The 26,209-nt window shown below is 36.3% G+C and overlaps 3 protein-coding genes across 3 annotated transcripts; 2 read left to right on the top strand and 1 right to left on the bottom strand.

The window, feature by feature from the left end:
• The first annotated feature begins 749 nt into the window (after positions 1–749).
• On the top strand, positions 750–11,422 carry LOC118488354. Its single transcript, XM_035985813.1, has 4 exons — positions 750–1,275; positions 9,469–9,530; positions 9,973–10,092; positions 10,177–11,422. The coding sequence occupies exons 1-4, from the start codon at positions 1,251–1,253 to the stop codon at positions 10,282–10,284; spliced, it is 315 nt and encodes a 104-aa protein (XP_035841706.1). The 5' UTR covers positions 750–1,250; the 3' UTR covers positions 10,285–11,422.
• LOC118488353 (receptor-like protein EIX2) lies at positions 3,947–9,773 on the top strand. The gene is made up of 2 exons (XM_035985808.1): positions 3,947–7,413; positions 9,590–9,773. The coding sequence occupies exon 1, from the start codon at positions 6,010–6,012 to the stop codon at positions 6,772–6,774; it is 765 nt and encodes a 254-aa protein (XP_035841701.1). The 5' UTR covers positions 3,947–6,009; the 3' UTR covers positions 6,775–7,413; positions 9,590–9,773.
• A 3,294-nt stretch (positions 11,423–14,716) lies between the features above and the next one.
• On the bottom strand, positions 14,717–17,081 carry LOC118488352. Its single transcript, XM_035985805.1, has 2 exons — positions 16,001–17,081; positions 14,717–15,153 (listed from the first exon to the last, which is right to left on the bottom strand). The coding sequence occupies exons 1-2, from the start codon at positions 16,417–16,419 to the stop codon at positions 15,093–15,095; spliced, it is 480 nt and encodes a 159-aa protein (XP_035841698.1). The 5' UTR covers positions 16,420–17,081; the 3' UTR covers positions 14,717–15,092.
• Between the last annotated feature and the right edge of the window lie 9,128 nt (positions 17,082–26,209).

The following is a 26,209-nucleotide window of genomic DNA, read 5'->3' as shown; positions in this document are numbered from 1 at the left end:
TGTTTAGTATCTTTAGATGATATTTTGGGTATGTTTAAAAAAAAAAAAACCTGTAGGGCACAATTTTAAATGCTTTTGTAATTTGTAATGACGTTTGACGTGTTTTTGATGATTTATAAATTTTAGTTTGATATTCTTTTGTCTTACATGATCCGACCCGACCCACTATGAACCGATATTTTTATACAGCTAGGGGCCTAAAATCTTTGAAAATATTTCGCACCCCAAAGAAAAAATTCCTGGGTCCGCCACTGGACCCAACCCCGACTGCTATGAAATAATTTTTTTTTTTTTTTTTCGCCGGTAATTATTTACTAAAAACAAGAATTTTGGAAAAAAGAAAAGTGTTTCGACAACCTAACCCAACTCACCAGACCCGTTTATTGTGCCTCTTTAGGACATACATGTCTAAACCAAATAACATAAATTTATTGTTGACATTATTTGTAAAAATAAAAAGTAAAATTTTGATAAAAAAAAAGTGTTTCCAGACACCCTAACCCACCTGACCCATTCATTCATTGTGCCTCTTTAAGACTTACATGTCTAAACCAAACAAATCACCAAAGATACTTGACGAACGATACATTCATCTACAAGATAAAAGTGTACTAAAACAGTAAAACCTAAGTTTTATCGTTCTTTTACTTTATTTAACTTGTCAATAAAACTTGTATTTATTTTAGTTTTTCACATGGCATTTGTTTGGTAAAGTATGCAAACAATGATGAACCGTTCAATAATATTAAAATACCCATCCTCACACCCATTCAAGGTAATAAATGAAACTTGATAAGCCCATTCTACCCCCTTAAGTTTATTTGCTAACCAAAAACAGCCCATGACTCTTCTTTTTTAGGTCCATGTCAACCCATATTTATATCATTGGGCCAGAATTGCCAGGTCTATGTCAAATAGAAATAGAAATAGGACATTATGCTATATATTGTGTATAAATAAGTTGGTAAACCTTGTTAGTTAAGTTAGAAAGTTCTGTGAGTAGAGTTAGTGCCTAATATGTACATATTAGAAGTAGAAGGTTAAATGTGAAAGTATTGTATGTATCCTGTTTAACCATCAATTCTGAATTCGGTCCGTTCAACTCAAGGAATCATTCATTCGTTGTTTTGCAAGTTTATTGGTATCAGAGCAAGGCTCTGTTTTGCAGAATGAATCCAAAGAAGATTGTGATTAATCTCGCAAAGGTTGAAGAATTAAGAAGATCAGAGACTTACAAGACTCTGTTTTAAATGACGAATCGCAGGAAGAAGAAGAGTACGAGGGATTTTGCGAACCCCAATCAGCATATTCTTCAACTATTGAGTATCTCTGTAATCTTTCATCAACTGAATCTTGTATGTGTTTCGATTGTTTTTGTCATGCTTACAAGGTGTTCGATGAAATGTCTCACCTTTATTTTGATGTTATTTTGCTACTTTCTTTGTACTAAATCGGGTATATGATACAAATGAAAGCTTTAGGTTATAATATGTATGAGGTAACATTGCTTTTCTAAGACAATTTTAAAACACATGTGGCTGCAGCAATGTCTATGGCTTGATTTGTCCCTGATTCTTTAGTCAAAATCATGAGCTTCATACAATACTCGTTTTAGTCACTGATTCTTTAGTCAAAATCATTCTTCTAGTTATTTAACCCTCTAATAATACTCGTTTTGTTCTCTGTTAGTTGTCTGTTTTTGAAGGACTGAGTATACATGGCACTATCGACCCGTTTACATACACATGGGTGAATTTGGATGACGCTTTATCTCTAATGGGTCAGATGGGTTAAGATAAATGCTTAAACGGGTTAAGACATTTGAACCTCCGGTCGCTGCCACACCACCTATGTCTGCCATTTGATGCTTGTATTGTGTTTTTATGCAGCAGTTTGATGATCCAACAATCAAAATCACCTTTCGCCGTCCCTTCTACTGATGTTTTCTCAGTCGGGTTCCGTCTCACAGGCAGGTTTTCCTAGTTCCAATGGTAAATCCAGTCAACCTAATAATAACCTATGTCAGCCACGACACAGCCAGCTGCCTCGATTTCAAGTTTCTATCAACAACCACAGTTACAATTAAATACTTCCAAGGCCACCCAACCACCATCTGTCAGAGTGTCACTGCTTAACGGGTGCACTTGCTGTAGCTCCTCAACAACGTGCAAAAGAAAAGTTGACCAAATCCACAATTTGGACCGATACGTTGAACCATGGGCTCATTAGTTTGAACATATATTTAGTATTATATTTTTCTTTTATAATCATAGGGGCAAAAAATCAGAAAAAAAACACTATTTTAGTAAATAGTTTTGTTCTCTGTCAGTTGTCTTTTTTTGAAGGACTGAGTATACATGGGTGAATTTGGATGATGCTTTATCTCTAATGGGTCAGTTGTCGTTTCGTAAACACTCTTTTTTTAAAGAAAAAAGGGGTCATTTTCCAGAAGACTTTTATAGTATATTGTCAAGACAAAAAAGGCCAGTCAACCAAGCAGAAATTTTAATTTTATTTTTATTATTTATACGCTACTAAGACCCACATCCAACCCCATGGCGGGTTCGGGTTCTGGAATTGGACGTGCTGGTGCGAGTGCTACTAAGACCCACATCCAACCCCATGGCGGGTTCGGGTTCTGGAATTGGACGTGCTGGTGCGAGTGCTCTAAGACCCGCATCCAACCCCATGACGGGTTCGGGTTCTGGAATTGGTGCGGGTTCAGCAATGGGAATGGGAATGGGTGCAGGGGCGCAGGGCCAGGGTTTGGAGGTGGTTACGGAGGTCTAAACCAGCCCATGGGAATGGACCATATGCCGCAAAATATGGGTATGCGAATGAACAATGGCCAAGGGTTTCAGATGCAAGGACCACCTGCCGCCGGATTTATGCCGCCTGGAAATTATAATCCGATGATGGGCAGAGGTGGGGGTTATGGTCAGCAACCTTATGGTGGCTACAGATAAGAGTTGCAGCTAGAGTTGCAGCTGTAAGCATAGTTATTGTGATATAAAAAGAGCTATTCTTTTTCCTGATAATTTTGTAATTCTTTTTGATTCCGTATAGCATTATTATTCTGTATAACCAATATCAAGTTACTTGATTTCTATATATTCAAAACATTTTTATCTCTTAATTTTGAGTCATGTAATGACTAGTTGCAAACACTAAACATTATATTAAAAATCAGTTGATGTTACATGCACTTAATAAGCTTTTTTACTAAATTTATGAATGTTGGTAAGTTAAAATGACTACCCGTAAAGGTGGGACGTTAGATGTAAGTTTTTAAAAGAACTGATCAAAACCACAATATGACCTTACCACATGATCGTTTTGGTTATATATACAAAATAGATATATAAAGACTTACGAGTCTTTAACATTTAATATAAGACTTGCTATTTGTTACTTGGCCCGTCGCCAATTCTAGAGGAAATCCACCGCCCAAAGGTCCACTATGGTAAAGGGGCCCACTGTGGTAAAACCCATGGTTCGCACACACATTTTGTCATGAACGAGACTCCAACTAACAACCTCCCCTAGTGAAAGTCATCTAGATACCCACCACTTAAAAGTTGAAAGATACTGTTCCAACGTATCAATTGGGTTTGAAGAAAACGCGTGAAGACTTCTTAGTCTTTGACATAACCAACTTTGTATTATTTATCAGAGACAAATTGTGAAGACTTGAGTCTTTGGAAGTCTAATTCCACATAAATTTTAAGCACGTATATATGTGGTCATGAAAATTGAAAGATAATCAACGTGTCTTATAAGTCCCGCACGCTCCACATTCCACATGAATTCTAAATAAATATCTGGTCATGAAAATAAAAAGAAAATTACCTTATTTGAAAAATCAACACAAACTCTGTTTTATATGAGGTAGGTTACTAGGTTATTTTAAATTTCTTGTGTATATAAAGCTGGCCACATTTGGTGACATATCAAACATTTAAGATTTGATACAACAAAAATGGCAAATAAGATTTACCATAAACATTTTACCCATCCTATTATCTTTTTTATTGCTTCAGTCTTTGTGTTGGAATCATTAACAACTACAACTGCCCTTTTCGGGCCTATGACACAACCTCCCACTTCCCCCGCCACCGTACCGGTAAGTGTACGAAAAAGGAGAGACAAGCTCTTCTTCATTTCAAATCATACATTCATTACGACCCTTATGGCATTCTCACTACATGGACACCTGGAGAAGAAGAAAAAGTAGCAACCAATGATTGTTGTTACTGGAGGGGAGTCACGTGCAACAACCAATCCCGTGTCACAAGCCTTGACCTGAGCTATGGATTTCTTGAAGGCAAGATTAGTCCTTCATTGCTTAACTTAAGCTACTTGAATTATCTTGATCTTTCTTTCAATTCATTTAATGGAACGATGCCCATGTTCATTGGTTCCATGACCCAATTAAGGTATCTTAACCTTGGTTTGAATTATTTTAATGGAACCATTCCTTCAGAACTTGGAAACCTCACAAACTTGCAAGAGCTTTCACTTGAATCTCTAAGTAATTGCACAATTGAAAACCTAGACTGGCTGTCTCACCTTTCTCAGTTGGATAGACTTGACATGTCAGGTACATCTCTGGGCAAAGTAGACAACTGGGTAAATGTGATTTCAAGTCTTAAAAAACTATCTTCTTTAGACTTAGATAGATGTGACCTCTCCCATGTGATGCACCCGTATTCTTATTCATATGTCGACTCTTCTTTTTCTTCATCTATTGTTCACCTTAGTCTCACAGAAAACAATCTCATCCATGTATCCCTGGTAGTTCCCTTTAACTAGCAATGCACTTGAATATCTTGATCTCTCTGGGAACATGTTAGATGGGATTCCCAAATATCTTGGAAATCTCTGTGGTTTGACATCTTTGTATCTCTGTAGTAACTTAATGCCTATCAAATTACCTGATTTTCTGAGTAACTTGTCTGGGTGCACATCAGTTAATTTACAACATTTATATGCCACATCTAGCCAATTCACAGGGTCATTGTCAGATGATATTCAAAAATTTTCATCCCTACAATGGCTAATTCTTTCTGATAATGAGTTAGATGGAACTATAAGTGATAAGGTGTGGCAACTACCCAAGCTTCAAACACTATACGCTTCTTCCAATTTACTTAAAGGTGCCATCTCCGAAAATATTGAAAAGTCAAATATTTTATATGTTGATCTTTCAAACAATTCACTCGAAGGAGTTCCTTTAGAATCTAAAATGTCAAACATTTCCAGCATAGAAGTTATTGACTTGAGTTCTTGCAAGCTAGGACCTCGTTTCCCCAAATGGATTCAAACAATGAAAAATCTTTCGAGTATTGATCTTTCCGATACTCGAATTTCAGATAACATTCCAGAGGACTTTTGGAAATCGTGGCCTTCTCGTTTAAGATATTTGAATATCTCTTTCAACAATATTACCGGGATAGTAACAGATATGTTATCAAATTTTGACCCTGTAGTTTCTTCTACCATAGATTTGAGTTCCAACAACTTTTATGGTTACGAAATGTTCCTTCCGGTTTGGAAGTGTTAGACCTCTCAAAAAATAATTTATCTGGACAAATCTTCTTTTTGTGCCAAATTAAGGATGGGTCTTTGTCCTTTCTTGATCTTTCACACAACGCATTCACTGGGCCCATTCCAGACTGTTTGTGGCATTTTACAAGCCTAAGAATTCTTAGTCTAGAATATAACAATCTATCTCGAAGGCTTCCTATTTCTATCAAGTTTTTGATAAAGCTTGAGGTCTTGTATTTATGCAATAACAACTTCTCGGGAAAATTGCCCTTATCTTTAAAGAATTTAACCAAGTTAACCTTTTTGAATTTGGGGGCCAACAAGTTTTCTGGTTACGTGCCTGGTTGGATCGGGGAAAGGTTATCGAGATTGTATACTCTAATCTTAGCATCAAATAAATTCATTGGAACCATCCCTTCACATTTATGTCAGCTGGAAGATCTACAAATTCTAGATTTGTCGATGAATAAACTTCAAGGAGCCATTCCCTCGTGTCTTGGTAATCTCACTTCCATGGTTCAAGATGGATTAACAGAATCCCAAAATCTGCATTCTGTTTACGGTATTGGGGGCGTGTATGTTGACCGTTCCATGATCAAGTGGCAAGGAAGTTTGCGTGAATTTGGAAGCACTCTAGAACTGGTAAAGATCATCAATTTATCAAGCAACAATTTAACAGGAAAAATCCCGGATAACCTAACCGATCTTCATAATTTGATTGCACTCGACTTGTCAATGAACGCTCTTGTTGGAGAGATCCCATCAAACATTGGTGAGATGAAAGAACTTCTAATTTTGGATCTATCTAGAAACAATCTTAGAGGAGGACTACCATCAAGCATGTCTCAAATGACCTTGCTAAACTATCTAGATGTGTCGTATAATAGCCTGTCAGGAAGAATTCCATCTAGCACTCAACTCCAGTCCTTTGAACCTTCAAGGTACACCGGAAATGCAGGACTATGCGGACTTCCCCTGTCCAAATATTGTCCAGGAGATAAAGAATTAGAAGGTCCACCCGTCGCTCGTGAAAATATGGATGACGGGGAAGAAAGATGGTTTTATATCGGAGGGGCCAGTGGTTTTGTTACCGGATTTTGGATGGTGTGTATTGCTTTAATTGTTAATCGCCGTGGGAGACATGCTTTTTTTCACGTCATGAATAGCCTTGAAAATTGGGTTTATGTGAAAGTGATGGTGTTCACTGCAAAAGTGCGAAGGGTTTGATATCCATAGTTGTATTGTATGTTGGATTTCATTCTTGTTTTTGTGTGTTGTGTTTATTTCTTCTTGTTCTCAATTATGGATGCACGTATAGTATTGTAAAATGTAATGCTCTATTAAGTTTTAAGTCTGTTTGATGAATAAAATTGCCACCAACACCATGGGTGGCCATTTCGGTTTGTTGTGTCAAATAGGACATTATGCTATATTGTGTATAAACACGACTTGCAACTACTAGTACAAGCCCAAAGACAAGAAGAGCCTTAATGATTTATTGATAAACAGGGCTGTGAACAGGGCTACCCTGTTGTTTACATCAACATTGTTGGTTAATGTTGTTAGTTAAGCTAGAAAGTTCTGTTAGTGCCTAATACGTAATTATTAGAAGTAGAAGGTTAGATTTGGAAGTATTGTAGTCATTCGTTGTTCATAAGATTATTATGTTTTGCTAGTTTATTGGTAGCAAGGCTCTGTTTTGAAGAACAAATTGAAAGAAGACTGTGATTAATTTCGCAGGAAGAAGAACAGTATAAGCGATTTTGCGAACCCCAATCAGCATATTCTTCAACTATTGAGTATCTCTGTAAGCTTTCATCAATTGAATCTTGTATGTGTTTCGATTGTTTTTGTCATGCTTACAAGGTGTTCGATGAAATGTCTCACCTTTATTTTGATGTTATTTTGCTACTTCCTTTGTACTATGATACAAATGAAAGCTTTAGGTTATAATATATATGTAATCTTTCTTAGTATACGTTAATGTATGAAGTAACAGTGCTTTTCTAAAACAATTTCAAATCAAATGTGGCTGCAGAATTATACTAGGGACCCATTTGTTTGATTAAACATCTCAGGAATGTCTATGGCTTGATTTGTCACTGATACCGAAGGACGTGATATCGGCAGCGAACAATTGTACCTGACTGTTTATTGTTAATTAATTACTATAGTTGTACTTGAAATATACTTAATAGACGTTTGGTTCTCTATCTGAACCACCTGCTCCAACTATCTCTAATCCTAGTCTCACCACATGAGTGCACACAAGTGTTTGTGCGCACACACCATTTGATGCTTGTATTGTGTTTTTACGCTGCAGTTTGATGATCCATTTGGTGATGGTCCTTTTAAAGCTGTCCCTTCTACTGATGTATTCTCGACTCAACAATCTAAATCACCTTTCAAGTTTCACCGTCCCTTCTACTGATGTTTTCTCAGTCGGGTTCCGTCTCACAGGCAGGTTTTCCCAGTTCCAATGGTAAATCCAGTCAACCTAATAATAACCTTTACTGATGTTTTCTCAGTCGGGCCTGCTTCATAATCTGTTGGGTCAACTACTCAAAACTGATTTCTATATATTCTGTATAACCAATATCAAGTTACTTGATTTCTATATATTCAAAACTTTTTTGTCTCTTGATTTTGAAGCATGTAATGACTAGTTACAAACAATAAACATTACTTTTTAAACCATTTTTTCCTCAAATTTAATAGATATTTTTGTTAAAGTTATGAACGTTATTAAATCAAAATGTCAAAACAATTCGTGTGATTTACTAAAATAATTAAATAAATAGTAAGGACTTAGGAGCATTCGATAATTATTTTAAGACCAATTTCTGTATTTGTTGGTTTTTTTTATCTTTGGAAGAAAATGGTTATTTTTTTCCCAAACTTTATATTTAATATTGAAAGTGGAAAGAAATTGTTTGGAACGTACGAACTGGGTCTGAAAAAATTGTGTGAACACTTGTATTCTAAAACTAGATACAAAGACTTAAGTCCAGTTTAACTCTATATTATATTTTGAAAGTGGAAAGAAATTGTTTAGAAAGTATCAATTGGGTCTAAAAAAATGTGTGAACACTTGTGAGTGTTTTACATGATGACCAACTTTTATGATTCTTAACTAGATACAAATTGTCAAGACTTAAGTCTTTGGACGTATAATTTGGGACAAATATTAGTCTTGTAAGCAATGTTTTAAAAACCGGTTTTTATACTCTACCGGGTTGGTCTTAACATGGTTCAACCGGTTGTATTGGGTTGTACCGAACAGTAGAATCGGGTGACTAGTGAGGCCTATAATTCCATAAAATTACAACTATAACTTCAAAAGATGATACAAAACTTTATAATTCCATACTTAAAAATCAAATTTCCAACAAAGTTTTTTTTTTCTTTTTTTTTTTTTTTTCTAAACAAAAGTCTACAATAGGTTTATGGCATTAGAGTCTTGATTGCGTCAAGTTCAGGATCGCTTAAAAGACGATATTCACTATTTCTTTGATGAATAAAATTGCCACCAACACAATGGGTGGCCATTTCGCTTTGCTGTGTCAAATTAAATAGGACATTATGCTATATTGTGTATAAATAAATAAGTTGGTAAACCTTGTTAGTTATGTTAGAAAGTTCTGTGAGTAGAGTTAGTGCCTAATATGTAAATATTAGAAGTAGAAGGTTAAATGTGAAAGTATTGTTTGTATCCTGTTTAACCATCAATTCTGAAATCAGTCCATTCAACTGAAGGAATCATTCGTTGTTTTGCAAGTTTATAGGGATCACAGAGCAAGGCTCTGTTTTGCAGAATGAATCCAAATAAGATTGTGATTAATCTCGCAAAGGTTGAAGAATTAAGAAGATCAGAGACTTACAAGACTCTGTTTTAAAGGATGATGAATCTCAGGAAGAAGAAGAAGAGTACGAGCGATTTTGCGAACCCCAATCAGCATATTCTTCAACTATTGAGTATCTCTGTAAGCTTTCATCAGTTGAACCTTGTATGTGTTTCGATTGTTTTTGTCATGCATTCAAGGTGTTCGATGAAATGCCAGTGCTTTATTTTGATGTTATTTTGCTACTTCCTTTGTACTAAATCAGGTATATGATACAAATCAAAGCTTTAGGTTAATGTATGAGGTAACATTGCTTTTCTAAGACAATTTTAAAACACATGTGGCTGCAGAATTATACTTGGGACCCATTTGTTTGATTAAACATCTCATGAATGAATGTCTATGGCTTGATTTGTCACTGATTCCTTAGTCAAAATCATGAGCTTCATACAAGCAGCAACATTGATTGTTTAATAGAAAAACAATAGTTTTTATTTACCCCATTTTAGTCACCGATTCTTTAGTCAAAATCATTCTTCAAGTTATTTAACCCTCTAATAATACTCGTTTTGTTCTCTGTCAGTTGTCTGTTTTTGAAGGACTGAGTATACATGGCACTATCCACACCACCTTTGTCTGCCACCGTACCTACTCCGGCAGCCACCACACCTTCAGTGATCTCCGACAAGGAACCAGAACTCAAGTGCGTCATAAAAACTCACCACATGAGTGCACACAAGTGTTTGTGCGCACACACCATTTGATGCTTGTATTGTGTTTTTTGCAGCAGTTTGGTGATCCATTTGGTGATGGTCCTTTTAAAGCTGTCCCTTCTACTGATGTTTTCTCAGTCGGGTTCCGTCTCACAGGCAGGTTTTCGCAGTTCCAATGGTAAATCCAGTCAACCTAATAATAACCTTTACTGCGGATTCCAGTTTTACGGTCAACCTACGTCAGCCCCGACACCGCCAGCTGCCTTGATTTCAAGTTTCTATCAACAACCACAGTTACAATTAAATACTTCCAAGGCCACCCAACCACCATCTGTCAGACTGTCACTGCTTAACAGGTGCACTTGCTGTAGCTTCTCAACAACGTGCGAAAGAAAAGTTGGAGACCAAATCCACAATTTGGACTGATACGTTGAACCGTGGACTCGTTAATTTGAACATCGATGGATGTGAGTTATTTTGTTTTTTTATAGCGCGCACACACATATATGTAGGGAATGGATCATGTTAGGGCTATAACCTGCAAAAGAAAAATCATGAGTTTTTTTGATTATTTAGTATTATTTGTTTTTTATAATAATAGGGGCAAAAAATCAGAAAAAACACTATTTTAGTAAATAGTTTTGAACAACACTTTATTGATAAATGCTTTTTTGAATAACACTCTTTTTTTTAAGAAAAAAGGGGTCGATTTCCAGAAGACTTTTATAGTATATTGTCAAGACAAAAAAGGCCAGTCAACCAAGCAGAAATTTAATTTTATTTTATTATTTATACGCTACTAAGACCCGCATCCAACCCCATGGCGGGTTCGGGTTCTGGAATTGGACGTGCTGGTGCGAGTGCTCTAAGACCCGCATCCAACCCCATGGCGGGTTCGGGTTCTGGAATTGGTGCGGGTTCAGCAATGGGAATGGGAATGGGTGCAGGGGCGCAGGGCCAGGGTTTGGAGGTGGTTACGGAGGTCTAAACCAGCCCATGGGAATGAACCATATGCCACAAAATATGGGTATGGGAATGAACAATGGCCAAGGGTTTCAGAGGCAAGCACCACCTGCCGCCGGATTTATGCCGCCTGGAAATTATAATCCGATGATGGGCAGAGGTGGGGGTTATGGTCAGCAACCTTATGGTGGCTACTGATAAGAGTTGCAGCCATAAGCATAGTGATTGTGTTATAAAAAGCTATTCTTTTTCCTGACAATTTTGTAATTCTTTTTGATTCCGTATAGCATTATTATTCTGTATAACCAATATCAAGTTACTTGATTTCTATATATTCAAAACATTTTTGTCTCTTAATTTTGAGTCATGTAATGACTAGTTGCAAACACTAAACATTAAATTAAAAATCAGTTGATGTTACGTGCACTTAATAAGCTTTTTTACTAAATTTATGAATGTTGGTAAGTTAAAATGACTACCCGTAAAGGTGGGACGTTCGATGTAAATTTATGAATAGGACATTATGCTATATTGTGTATAAACACGACTTGCAACTACTAGTCTTTGCAAGATCTCACCACTATTCTTAAGACCCAACTTAAATTTTAGAGTAAACGTCATTTTACAACCCTATGGTTAGAAACTTTTGGACATGTAACTAATATATGTATTTCATTATCTATTGAATATGTAATTATTATATGTATATATAGTATCTATAAAAGTATGAAAGTTATTAATCGATATTTTGTTATTAATCAATGGGCAGGTTGGTATTTTGGGTAATTAACATTAATTTAACTTCTGTCTACGAGTTTAATTAATGTTTTGCTAATAATATAGTTTTTTTTATAGGTAACAAGTGTGGATAATATATTTTTTTCATGTATTTTAAAGGATGTAGATGTCCAAAGGTTTCTTAAAGTGGCCAAAAGTGTCAGGCGAATCTAACTACAGCATTGTAAACTGACGTTTACTCGAAATTTTAATAAAGCATAGACGTGAAACATCCTAAACAAACTCCTGGTAACATGAAACACATACCAGAACCTCTAGTTTAACGCTAAATGAAATTCTTGAATGCACAAACATGACTTCCTTGCTCTTCATGAAATGGGAGACTATTGCAACGGTGTTGATGCATGCACTTCAACGAATAACACATTGGCCACGGGCTACACATTGAACACATGTGCACGCCAAGCTGAAAGCTGGACACCGCCGTTGTAAGTTAAACAATGGTCACAACCAAGCCAGTCGCAAGAGCTAACTATTTGAAAGATGTATCAAATAAAATTGTCTTAATGCAATTACTTCGTTTAGTTACCAGAATAATTTTGCAACTTGTTTCTTCAAGTAGGGATACAAATTAAACCAGCTGGTTCTATTTGTCAACGTCAAATGTGAAAGTCAACGGATTGCTGACTTAACACATTAACCTATAATAATGTAATAAAAAAACTAAAATTGGGTATTATCTTTGCAATTTGGTTCATACCATTGACTTGTAGAAGTCAACCAGTTGGACTTCCTTTCCCCCCTGCTACAATCATTAAATTCAAACCAATCACTCAACATTTCACACAACAGAATCTCCGGGAATATTCCGGTATCTTTCGGGAATCTGAAGGGTGTGTGAGCAATAACAAGCTGACACAGTGACACGTAAGACTCCGGTTGGTGAACAAATGAACACAAAAAACGCGTTCAATTATTCTGCAAACAGTGGATTACGGGTATGCAGATTATAGTCAAATTAAGTTTGGTCTGCGTGTTGGGAACAGATGAACACGAAGAACGCGTTCAATTATTCTGCAAACAGTGGATTACACGGTGTGCAGACTATAGTCAAATTAAGTTCGGTTTGCGTGTTGGGCTATTTTCCTGAATCTTGATCATGATCTGCTCACCGAACTTTCTACATTGAGTTAACTGTCATTTTCGTCCTTGTAGTTTGTCTAATTACGTCAATTGAGACCAAATTTCAAATTTGTACCATTTCCGTCCCTGACATTCCTAGAACATGCCAGTTCCATCCAAAAATCTAAGGTTGAACATAATAATTGGACAAACCACAGGGACGAAATGGCAATTAACTCATGTTTTTTTTGGACGGAACTGACATGTTTTTTTTAGCAAGACATCGGCTTCTGTTTCTGTTCCTGCATAACTTTCTATTTCGCTCAAACGGGTAATTCAGAAACTTTACAAGATTATAAATTCTTTTATCTTAACGGTTAACGGTTAAATTTAAGTGTTTCTTACCTTTAGCTGCATAGAGTATGCAATGCCATCATCTGCTGTTGCCTCCCTCATACACCCGTTAATCATGACCCGTAATTAAATATATAGGTTGACATGGGTCACTCAGTTATGCAGCGGGTCGCTCCTTATTAAACTAGCTAACTTAGAACGGGTCCAGTTGATACTCTTTAAAATAACCCGGTTTGGCCGGTAGACCCGTTAACTGACCCGACCCCGACTGCTATGAAATAATATCTATTTTTGGCGCCGGTAATTATTTTCTAAAAAACAAGAATATTGGAAAAAAAGTGTTTCGACGACCCAACCCACCTGACCCGTTTATTTTGCCTCTTTTCGACATACATGTCTAAACCAAATAACATAAATTTATTGTTGACGTTATTTGTAAAAATAAAAAGTAAAATTTTGGTAATAAAAAAAGTGTTTCCAGACACCCTAACCCACCTGACCCATTCATTCATTGTGCCTCTTTAAGACATACATGTCTAAACCAAACAAATCACAGAAAGATACTTGACGAACGATACATTTATATAGAAGATAAAAAAGTATACTAAAACAGTAAAACCTAAGTTTTATCGTTCTTTTACTTTATTTAACTCGTCAATGAAACCTGTATTTATTTTAGTTTTTCGAGTAATTGCCATTTTAGTCCCTGAGGTTTGGTCCAAATTGTCATTTTAGTCCAAATAGTTTTTTTTTCTCCTCTGTGTCCCTGACTTTTCCATTTTCTTGCCATTTTGATCACATTGCCTAACTCAGTCTAAAAATCTGGTTATAACCAAGGGTATTTTTGGCATAATTGTTGTGTAGTGATAACCAGGGGTAGTTTACACTTTACAACATAATTTATAAACCTCATAATAATTTAATGCCAAAAATACCCCTGATTATAACCTGGTTTTTAGACTAAGTTAGACAATGTGATCAAAATGGCAAGAAAAAGGAAAGGTCAGGGACCCAGAGGAGGAGAAAAAAAAACTATTTGGACTAAAATGACAATTTGGACAAAAAATCAGGGACTAAAATGACAATTTACTCTAGTTTTTCACATAGCATTTGTTTGGTAAAGTATGCAAACAATGATGAACCCGCATATAAAAAGCAACAAACTTTACCAGAATTTGGCGAGTTTCTGCACAAAATTTACTCATTGTAGGTCCTGCATAAATTTCCATTTTCAAACCCGCGTATAAAAAGCAACAAACTTTGCCAGAAATCGGCTTTTGTTTCTTTTCATTTCATAACGAGACTAAGAACCGAACTCGTGCTTCCAGTTTCTACTTTTAGCAAGAAATCGGCTTTTGTTTCTTTTCTCGCATAAATTCCTATTTCGCTCAAACGGGCAATTCAGAAGATCAACTAAACGGTTAAAATCCCATAACAGAACACAGAAAGCAACAAACTTTACTGCATTAACTCCCGTTTCACACAAAAGGGTAGTTAAAAATTCAAGAAACCGTTAAAACCGTACATTAGAATACTGAAAGCGACAAATTTACCAGAATTATCGTAATGGGACCAAGAACCGAATGTGGTAGCAGAAGAAGAGTTCCGGAAGCTCATTAATAACATAAGTTCGTACATAATAACACATGAGAGAGCCGGCTTAAAGGAATTACAAAACAAAATCTAAAATGTAGCTTGGATATTTGCAGGAATTACACTCGATCTTTATATCAAATTTAATATAGAAATGAAGGGATGAACTTACAGCCGATCGTTTCTTATTCTATAAACACGTAGATTTTTTTACGAAACGTCACAGAATCGAGCAAAAGCAAGCGCTATTATCCTCTTCATTGTCTGTATCCCCTGTTTCACTGTCGTAAAAAACGCAAATGATACAAGAATCAATCCCCATTGCAAGATCTTTACTTTTTTATGATCAGAAACCGAAAATCCCCAAGAATAAAAGCAACAAGATTTCGAATTTCCGCAACTTTATAAAATAAAGTAACACAATGATAAAACTTAATCGTCGTTTCGACAATCACCATCGAAAGATTATTAACCTTCATTTGAACTCTTGCAAGATTCACTGATCAGTTCTTGATTCAATCTTTTCTCAAACTTATCCTACACATGGTTGTAAAAATCCCGACTAGTCTCCAATTAGTCTCGGATTAATCACTAATCGGAGGTTCACCGATTAACGGCCGATTAATTGCTAGGCGGTCAATGGCGGTCCTATTCTGGCCAAATTTTGGCAGGACGTCGGCCAAATTTCGACCAAACCTTATAAATTCCTTACAGTTACTTAAAAAGATGGGTTAATGGGGGGGGGGGGGGGGGGGGGTTAAAACATGTCTACTTTAGAAAACTACATACAAAAATGTGTATGTATATATATAACTAAAAATTAGAGTGAAGGTAACTTAAACCTCTAGAGAGATCTAAAGATTACATATAAAAATCTCGATCTGATTAATTCCGATTAATCCCTATTAATCCCAATTAATCGCTAGTCAGTACCCCACCGCCCGACTAGCGCCTAGCGATTCTTACAACACTGATCCTACATTTATGATAAAATATCCTAAGATCTATAACTTTATACGATCAGAAACCGAAAATCCAGATGAACAAAACCGATAACAATCAAATTGGTACGAAAATATGTTCCCACATTCATAAAACTATAACTAAATGAAGGATTTAAAAACTAACCTGGATTCAAACTCTCTGATATCAACAAGTTGTTTCCCAAAATTATCTACCCATTGCACTTTCTTTCGGTCAACAGGCGAACCGGATCCCGAATTCGATTGCGATTGCGATTGCGAATTGCACTTATTCTTCAGACAACTCCTAAGAACACAAATCTCAATCTCTGATTCCTGCTTTCCATCTTCTAAAACCTCTTTTTCAGTGGCTTCAACAATCTCATGATTCTCATCAACATGATTGTGATCCGATTGATGACCCGTTACAGTTACAACAACTGATGTTTGAGGGGCATGATGGGAATTTTCTAATTTCAAAGTGTTGGAATTGTAAAGATGAGAAGCAGTTGATGGTTTGCAGAAACATATGAATGAAGGACAGTGGATCTTGCAGAACAAAACCCTCATGAAAATACCCTTCATCAACTAATCAATCATCTGAAAAAATACATATCAAGCAACAAACTTTACCAATCAAGATTACCCTAATTTGATGTTAAAGCCCTAAACATGAATTGGGTATTGTTCAATTGTTGAAATAAAGATGACCCAGAAAGAAAGATCATGAAAAGGTGAAATCTTTGAAGGATTTAAGGCAAATAAAGATGAACTAATCACTAGCCCATCAAGCAAGGAACTTTACCAATCAAGATTACTCAAATTTGATATTAAAACCCTAAAAGAGAATTGGGTATTCTTCAATTTGTTGAAATAAAGATGACCCAGAAAAAAAGATCATTAAAAGGTGAAATCTTTGAAGGATTTAAGGCAAAAGATGAACTAATCACTAGCCCATCAAGCAAGGAACTTTACCAATCAAGATTACTCAAATTTGATATTAAAACCCTAAAAGAGAATTGGGTATTCTTCAATTAGTTGAAATAAAGATGACCCAGAAAGAAAGAGCATGAAAAGGTGAAATCTTTGAAGGATTTTAGGCAAATAACAAGATTCCTTGCAAATGAAACAAGTTTCTTGAAAGTTGGAAGTTAACTTTTGATGCAAAGAATGAAGGAAAAGAAGGGAATGAATATCTACTAAACAAGACTTTGTTTTAGAACATCAATGTATTATTATTATCTACAAATCTTGTGTTTTTGAGTTACTATAGTTTAATTAAAGTGGAGGGTATAAAACCAAGACAGTTTTTTGTCATCTTTGTTAATAGAATGAGATAGAGGACAGAGGAAAGAACCACTCATGATGAATCTTGATTTACTATTTTACCTTTACTTTTACTGTTAGTAGATCCCGGGAACTTTTTACTGGGTTCATTTTTCAAATATTTATACACATGATACCAAAAAAAAATCCGTAAAATAGTGGATACTCAAAAGGGAAAATGTCATAGAAATGTAGTAATTGGGTACCTATTTTTGATCTTTTTTTTAGGATCGGTGCTCTCAGTTTGGTATGGTACGGTCTTCTACCCACTTTTTACCTTCGAATACCCTACGTATCGAGCACTTTCGGTACCGGTACCGATACCATACCGAACGAATTTCGGTATCAATATGGTACCCTTTTTTGATTTTTTTTTTTTTTGTGGATCGGTATTTTCAGTTTGGTACGGTACAGTATTTTACCGACTTTTTACCTTCGAATACCGTACGTACCGGCACCCTACCGAGCAGTTTCGATACCGGTAGCAGTACCATTTTTTTGCGATTTTGGGGATCGGTACTTTCGCTAATGGTATGGTTCGGTACCGGTAGCTTATCTCTAGTGAACAGGGCTGATGACCTCTTGGTCTAGTGACACTAGATGTTTATCCCCATCAAAGTGGTGTCCGTCTAAGTCCCATAAAGTGAACAATAAGTTCATTTTAGGAGTAGATTTGACGGGGGTGTGTATATGCAGTTTAGAAAAAATGGTAAGTGTCGAATGTTGGATAATATAAACCTACTTTTTATCAGAGTCACATGGTCTGATAACCGACATTACGTCGTCTCTCACATCACTCTTGTGCCTTGATAAATAATATGGGGAAAACACAAGAAATCTTGTTTACGATCATTAGTAGATTCTTCCAACAAGATCAAGAATCTGATATTGGTAAACTAAAGAAATTAGCATTACACAAATTGGACTTGAAAGTTAAGTAGCCAAGATAAAACTCAAACCAAAGAATTAAATATGGTCTATATTTTAATCATAACAAACAAATTAAGAAAAAATGAATAGGAAAGATGATTGGAGTGAGCTGTCAAGACAAATTATATAAATAAGTTATTGAAAAGTAGTCAAAAAGTTAGGAAAAGGGTGCTAATAAAAAGCCACCAGTTTGCTATTTGGATAGTCAAAGTCCAATTTTTAGCACATTTGTATTCTTTGTAACTACTTTAAGGTACTAAGAATGTAGCTTAGTGTCATTCTTCACTTGGTAAATGTCATGAGTCATGTTTTTCTTAACCTTTTTCTCTTTTTTCTTGGTGCTTTTGTTCTCTTATAGAAAGTGCATCTTGATAACAACTAAAGGAGTGTTCTGTTGGTTCCAGAAGTCACCCATAATAATGGTATGTTACATGTTATTTTCATGTTAGAGAATATATTATGAAATAAGTTAGGTTTATTTTGTGTATTTATTTTAATTTTCTCCTATAATTAGAAATCCTTTGAAATGTACAAATCTAACCTACACTTTGCTTCTTTTTTCATACATAGTTTTTTTATTATCTCGTACTAGTAAAATTTCCCCTAAGTTGCGGCGGAAATCCGATAGACATCGATTCGTTTCACTACGTTATCGATACAGTACTGACACTTGGTATAGCAACCGAAATGGAAAATCTAAATAATAACGTCGTGATATGCCCAAAATAATGGCGATATGTGTTTCACATCAATCGAATATCATAAAATGATTATTAGTCCCTCGGTTTTGATAGCACCAATGCTAGTACAAAGGTTGTTCAGTTAGTACAAAGGTTGTTCATTTTTTAAAGCATGAAAGTAAATCGGTTTTCAAGTATCAGATTAACCTATTCTTTACCATTTTATTATTATAATATAAAATAATAATTTATTTAATAGATGTCTTAAACATATAGTAAAAAAAATCCTTTTGAAGAATAAGAAGGTGTTGTCACACTGACATTATTTGAAATTGTTTATTATAAGTAGAATTGTTAGTATAACTAATTATATATTTTAGATAATTCAAAAGTAAATGATGAATATCTAAGTAGAGAATAAAACATTTATTAGTATTAAGTTGTTAAGAAAATTTTCATTTTTTTGTATTAATTAATTAATAATAATATTAGTGAATTGAAGGAGAGAATAATATCATGTGACATTATGCAGACTCTTTTATTAGTATAAAAATGTCATACGACATTAACTAGACTTTTTTATTAGTATTAGATTAATTTTGAAAATACACGTCAAACTATCCTAAAAAGTTCATGTTGACACTTTATTAATAGATATACTATCTTTTTTTTTGAACGGCCAACAAATCCTTCAAACAGGCTACTGGCAAAATTCACCACATCGGTATACACTCGCCCCCGAACCGGAGAAAACCCTCACCTAGGGCCGAAGCCCGTGAACACTCGACCAAAGGCACGACAGTGCGGTGAGGTAAAACCCGCTTAGTTCAAGGATCGAACTAGCGATCTCCACTTACTCGCCTAGTATCTCATCATCACCAGGTGCCGCAGAAAATAATGGGAAGAACAGAAATCAAACTTGGGTCACTTAAAACACCAAGTTTCTCACATACCATTCCACCACCACCACCTGAATGGCATTAATAGATATACTATCAATAAATAAAAGTTTAGTTCATTTAAGGCATAAAAGAAAAACATACAACACATAGTTCCATCTTGGCTCATTCTATACGCACCCCTCCTCTTCCTGATTACACCCCCCTTTGTGAGAGGAAAACTGTCGGTCCCACGCAGGCCCCACCTGTAAGTATGTGAGAGGAGGGGGGTGAAAAAAGTAAATAGGGGGGGTGTAGAAAGTAGCACCCTCCATCTTAAACTCTAGAAAAATGTGATGCAAGTTTCGAGAATATAATTTGACCCATCACCCATATAAGATAAAATAATGTATTTTGCAGATACCTATTTATATGTTGCTTTATTTTGTAGGCAAAATATCTAATCTTTTTATTTAGTAGTTCTAAATATATTTTCTAATTCTATGATTTCTGGCTTAGTTTATTCATAGCAATTTATCATTATGAAATTATCTCTAAAATCATAAAAAAAAGACCAAAGATATATTTTGTTTTACGGCCAAAAATCAAAATTCAGTACATTAAAGGCTCTACATTTGTTTAAAATATACAATAATACAAACCCATAGAGTTGATAAAGGTAGGCTACAAGCACATTTATCCCATATACGAATCCTATGTACCTGATTTTTTATTGTCATGAATACTATGTAAGTATGTATACTCATGCAGTCATTTGCTAAAGGGTAAAACTACCCTGTGTATGATGATTATATGCTCTACATATTTTTCTTATTATTTAGGATGTCATATATTTGTAAATAGTTAAGTATCCAATTATTCATAGTAAATGCATGCATAGGATATTCATATACTCATTTACGCACACATATGTTATTTAACTAGTAGTTTTAAATTGATTAAATAAATATGTATATTCGTTAATTTTTATTAGAGCCCTTCTTAGATAACTAAATTCTTTTGACAAATTATACATTTATCCTGAGTTTACATAAAATATCTAAAGTCATACTTTCAAATATATTAACGAGTAAATTACAAGTTTTATCCTTTATGTTTACACCAAATTACAGGCGTTGTCTTTTAGCGTAAAAGTTGACAAGTTTTGTACTTTATGTTTCAAAATCTTACACGTTTTGTCCTTTAGGCCTAATCAGTTAGAATTTTTAGTTAAGTTTGGTCATCTGCCTTGCACATAAATACACACTTGTCAATTCACCTACCTTAGGGCTATTGTGCAAAAAAGCTTTTATTCAAGGGCTATTGTGTAAAAAAAAAATAAACTTCTTTCTTCTCTCTCTAAGATCTGAAACCCCTCTCTCTCTCTCCTGTATCTATTCACTCTCTCTCTATATATATATTTAATATGCTTGTTTGTAAGAGTAAATTGCCATTTTAGTCTCTGATTTTTGTCCAAATTTGCTATTTTAGTCCAAATAGTTTTTTTTTGCCTCTAGGTCTCTAACTTTTCCCTATTGTTGCCATTTTGATCACATACACTAACTCCATCCAAAAAATCCATCTTTAACCAGGTGTATTTTGGAGATTTTCAATTTAAATGTTTTCAATTGCTATTTTGATCCAATTCCAAAAAATCAAAAAAATTCCAAAAAATTCAAAAAAATAATAAAAATTCTAAAAAAAATCATAAAAATTCTAAAAAATTCTAAAAAAAATACAAAAATCCATTTCGGCGCGAACCGTTTCGAACCTGAACCGTTTCGACGCGAACCGCTTCGACCCGTACCATTTCGACCCGAACCGTTTCGAGCTGAGCCGTTTCGACGAGAACCGTTTCGACCCGTACCGTTTCGAGCGAAACCGTTTCAAGCTGAACCGTTTCGACGCGAACCGTTTCGACCCGTACCGTTTCGAAACAAACTGTTTCGAGCTGAACCGTTTCGAGCTGAACCGTTTCGACCCGTACCGTTTCGAGGCACGGTTCGCGTCGAAACGATTCAGCTCGAAACGGTTCGGGTCGAAACGGTACGGGTCGAAACGGTTCGGGTCGAAACGGTTCGGATCGAAACGATTCGGCTCGAAACGGTTCGGCTCGAAACGGTTCGGCTCGAAACGGTTCGGCTCGAAACGGTTCGGCTCGAAACGGTTCGGCTCGAAACGGTTCACCTCGAAACGGTTCGCGTCGAAACGGTACGGGTCGAAACGGTTCGCGTCGAAACGGTTCAGCTTGAAACGTTCGGGTCGAAACGGTTCAGCTCGAAACGGTTCGGGTCGAAACGATACTGGTCGAAACGGTTCGGGTCGAAACGGTTCGGGTCGAAACGGTTCGCGTCGAAACGGTTCAGCTCGAAACGGTTCGGGTTCGAAATGGTTCGCGCCGAAACGGATTTTTTGGATTTTTTAGAATTTTTATGATTTTTTAGAATTTTTTGGAATTTTTGGAATATTTTTTATTTTTTGGAATTGGATCAAAATGACAATTGAAAACATTTAAAATGAAAATCCCCAAAATACCCCTGGTTAAAGATGGAGTTTTTGGATGAAGTTAGTGTATGTGATCAAAATGGCAACAAAAGGGAAAAGTCAGAGAACTAGAGGCAAAAAAAAAACTAATTGAACTAAAATGGCAAATTTGGACAAAATTCAGACACTAAAATGGCAATTCACTCTGTTTGTAATGAAACTATAAATGTGATGATTTGAACTGATTTAATTAAATACTTATAGCAAAACTAAAAATATAAGAATTTAAAATTTGTTTATTATGATATATGGGCCATGCACTTTTTCTCCCTGTGTAAGAGACAAAAGCATGCCCCGGTGCATATGATTGTGTTTACATGTTACTACCCATTTTCAGTTTAATTTTCGCATGCATGTGTGCCAATCATACTTTTTTTTAACTTTATGAGAGGCGACTTTTATATACAAAAAATCATTCATATAGTAAAAGTAAAAAAAAAAATCTTATCTATATTTATCTTTTAGTATAAATATATGTGAGTATGTATATATGTACGTATGTATGTATCAGAAATTATTTGAACTCTATAGAAGTGATGTACGTAAAAGAAATTCATGCATACATTTTCTTTTTACAATATTTATTTCAAAAGTATAACATTTCTCAACTTTTCCTTTTTTTTTAAGATATAAATCCTAAATATGTTAGAATTACAAAGCATGTTAGGTTTATTATATTCGAAAAACATTTATAATGATTCGTGAATATAAGGTGGATATATGCAACTTTTTCACATTTGTCTTGATGATAGGGTTAAGGGGGTGGGGATGGTCATCACTCATCACTCACAACACCCAATCAAGTTTCGTTATGTCATCAACCATTTTTCCATCACTCACAACTTTTTTTAATGACAATGGTCATTACTCACAACACTCAACAATAAACCCTCACACTCCCTCACATCCATTTATCACTCATAGCCTATCACGCGTGAAGCCTATCACGCGTGAAAACTATCACGGAAACAATTATCCACGCGTTGAATATGTTTGGTGGCGGTGGAAATTTTGTTTGTTCCACGCGTGAAACTTGCCTATCACGGAGAAACAATTATCCACCCTCAGTCCCCTAACATCGCGTTTGGTAATTTTTATTATAATATAAAAGCAATTTTCGTATGTATAAATCATCTTCCTTAGGTTTTCTACCCTTCTCATTTTCTTTCGTATTCAGAGAATATTTGTGTTATCCATCAGATAATAATACTCTTTTACTTTATATATATTTTATAGTAAGTATATGAAGAAATTTAAAAATTAAACTTTAAATTAAATCTTCTTGTTTAAGTGCTTGTTTTCCGGCAAGTAATGATCATGTATCTATTTTGAGGTGAATTTGATAAAAAAAGAGTGAAATTTAAAGCAATTGATGAGCAAAGTAAATGGATAGACTTTTCAAAACATGATATGTATCAAAGTTAATGTTATTCTTAAAATTATGCAAGTAATTAGTGGTTAGTGTCAAATTTCTTGTAAAGGTGATAGTTATGTCAATATGTCATCATATTTAATAATGATTTAGTTTTAACAATTGTACTAGCATAAAGTAGTAATCATGTGTTAAAACCCATCTTTAAAGGTAAATGTTAATTAAACATAAGTTATCTCGTGATATAATCATATAAAGCAAACTTAATGTTATATGACTAAATGAATAACACATTATATGATTTGTATGAAATTTGTTGAAAACTCTAAAATAATATAAAGCAAACTTAATGTAATATGACTAAATGAATAACACATTATATGATTTGTGTGAAATTTGTTGAAAACTCTAAAATGGTTGTGTACGAAAAAGAATGAACCCTAAAGTTGTCCGGTGGGACTTTTAAGTACAAAGGTATATGAAGTTGTTTGTGAATATGGTGAGACTTTAGACAAGGGTGTTAATGGTTTGTCCATTTTTATGGTAGGGGCCTGATGAAACAATGGTTAACTGGGCGGGGTTAACATACTGGTCTCGTCAAGAAGGGTTAATCCCTTCCTCTCGAAGATCGCTGGCTGGATCGCCTGCTGGCTGATCTCCTGCACAAGGAAACAAACCGTGACTCGTAACAAGGAGGATGGGGTGGGGGTGCTCCTTGTTACCACTCTCCGGCGTGAGAATCAGTAGTCTGCTTGGGAAGCAAAGTATGATAGTGGTAGTAGTGAGAGAGTTGTGAAGAGATACATCAAACCTGGTTTGGGATTGGTATTTATAGCCGAGGAGTGAAGGAGGAGGTGGATGGATAGACTGACGGCATGCTGCACCTTTGCAGGTGTGTCAGGCATGTCGGCTGTGGAGGTGACGCCACGTCAGTCTGTCACTTACGTAGACCTGACAGGCGGCTGCCATTGGTGCTACTTGCTCTGTGGTGTCAGTCCCACTTGCTGAGTGCACAGGATGCGGTGCGGGCCGCATCGCTGTTTGCGGTAACTGTAGATGTTCCCGCGTCTCACTCTTTGATCAAGAAATACGCGAGATGCGGTGCCAAGCCGCATCGTCGTCCGTGGTGACTGTTACTGTTATCCAGCTCCCTTGTATTGATAGAAGTGTTCACTGGATACGGTGCTAGGCCGCATCGCTGTGAACGCTTCCGTTTTCATACACCAGATGCGGTGTCATGCCGCATCACTATACCATTCTCATATTCCAGGTAAGTTCTCCTCCATCATTGGGCAGATTGGATTCAATCACTGTGTCTGCGCGTTCCCGCACGGACACAGGTAGGTTGTTAGCTAGTGGGGGTTTTGATAAGGGTAATGGTCACTCGCGGTCGATGCTGACGCGAGATCTGGGACCATACCCCTTCAGGGCCCAAAGTTGTCGTCCATGTATCGATGTAACCGAATGGTATCCAACTCGGATCCATAGATTGATGTATGTTTAACTAACTTGTATGGTGGTTTAAACTTCTACAATTTGTTGCATATGTATAACTTATGAGAGGAGGCGCATATTTGTGCATCATGGCGTAAGTTATGGTTAATTGAGGATTTACACAAAAGCGCCATAGCCCTAATATGATCGATTGTTGAGCTATGAACAAACAATGTATGTATGTGTTTTGAAATCAATGTTTTGAAAATGTTTTCATTATTGAAGGGGTATGGTCCCAGATCTCGCGTCAGCATTGACCGCGAGTGACCATTACCCTTATCAAAACCCCCACCAGCTAACAACCTACTTGTGCCCATGCGAGAACGCGTCGGCACAAGGGTTGAATCCAATCTATCTAGTAACGAAGGAGGACTTACATGGAACATGAGAACGGTAGAGTGATGCGACATAGCATCACATCTGGTGTATGAAAACGGAAGTATTCACAGCGATGCGGCCTCGCACCGCGTCCAGTGAACACTTCTATCAATACAAGGAAGCCTTACCTTAGGCATAGAAGAAGATGAACATAACGGTGCGGCTGGCACCGCACCATATGGGCATTTTCGTCACGACAAGGGATGCAGGCAAATAGTCTCCGCGGACGACGATGCGGCCAGCACCGCATCTCGCGTATTTCTTGATCACAAGTAGGAGACGCGGTAACCTCAGACGTTACCGCATGCAGCGATGCGGCCTGCACCGCATCCTATGCACTCAACAAGTGGGACTGACACCACAGTGCAAGTGGCACCAATGGCAGTTACCTGTCAGAGCTACGTAAGCAATGGACTGACGTGGCGTAACCTCCACAACCGACAAGCCTGACACACCTGCAAAGGTGCAGCACGTCGTCAGTCCATCCATCATCCTCCTCCTTCACTCCTCGGCTATAAATACCAACCCCAAACCAGGTTTGAGGTATCTCTTCACAACTCTCTCACTACTACTACTATCTTACTTTGCTTCTCAAGCAAACTACTGATTCTCACGCCGGAGAGTGGTAACAAGGAGCACCCCCCACCCCATCCTCCTTGTTACGAGTCACGGCTTGTTTCCTTGCGCAGGAGATCGACCACCGGTGATCCAGCCAGCGATCCTCGAGAGGAAGGGATTAACCCTTCTTGACGAGACCAGTGTGTTAACCCTGC

This window comes from Helianthus annuus, chromosome 2, assembly GCF_002127325.2.
Source record: "Helianthus annuus cultivar XRQ/B chromosome 2, HanXRQr2.0-SUNRISE, whole genome shotgun sequence".
In the NCBI taxonomy this organism is placed as follows: Eukaryota; Viridiplantae; Streptophyta; class Magnoliopsida; order Asterales; family Asteraceae; genus Helianthus; species Helianthus annuus.
This window is presented reverse-complemented; position numbering and strand designations above follow the sequence as displayed.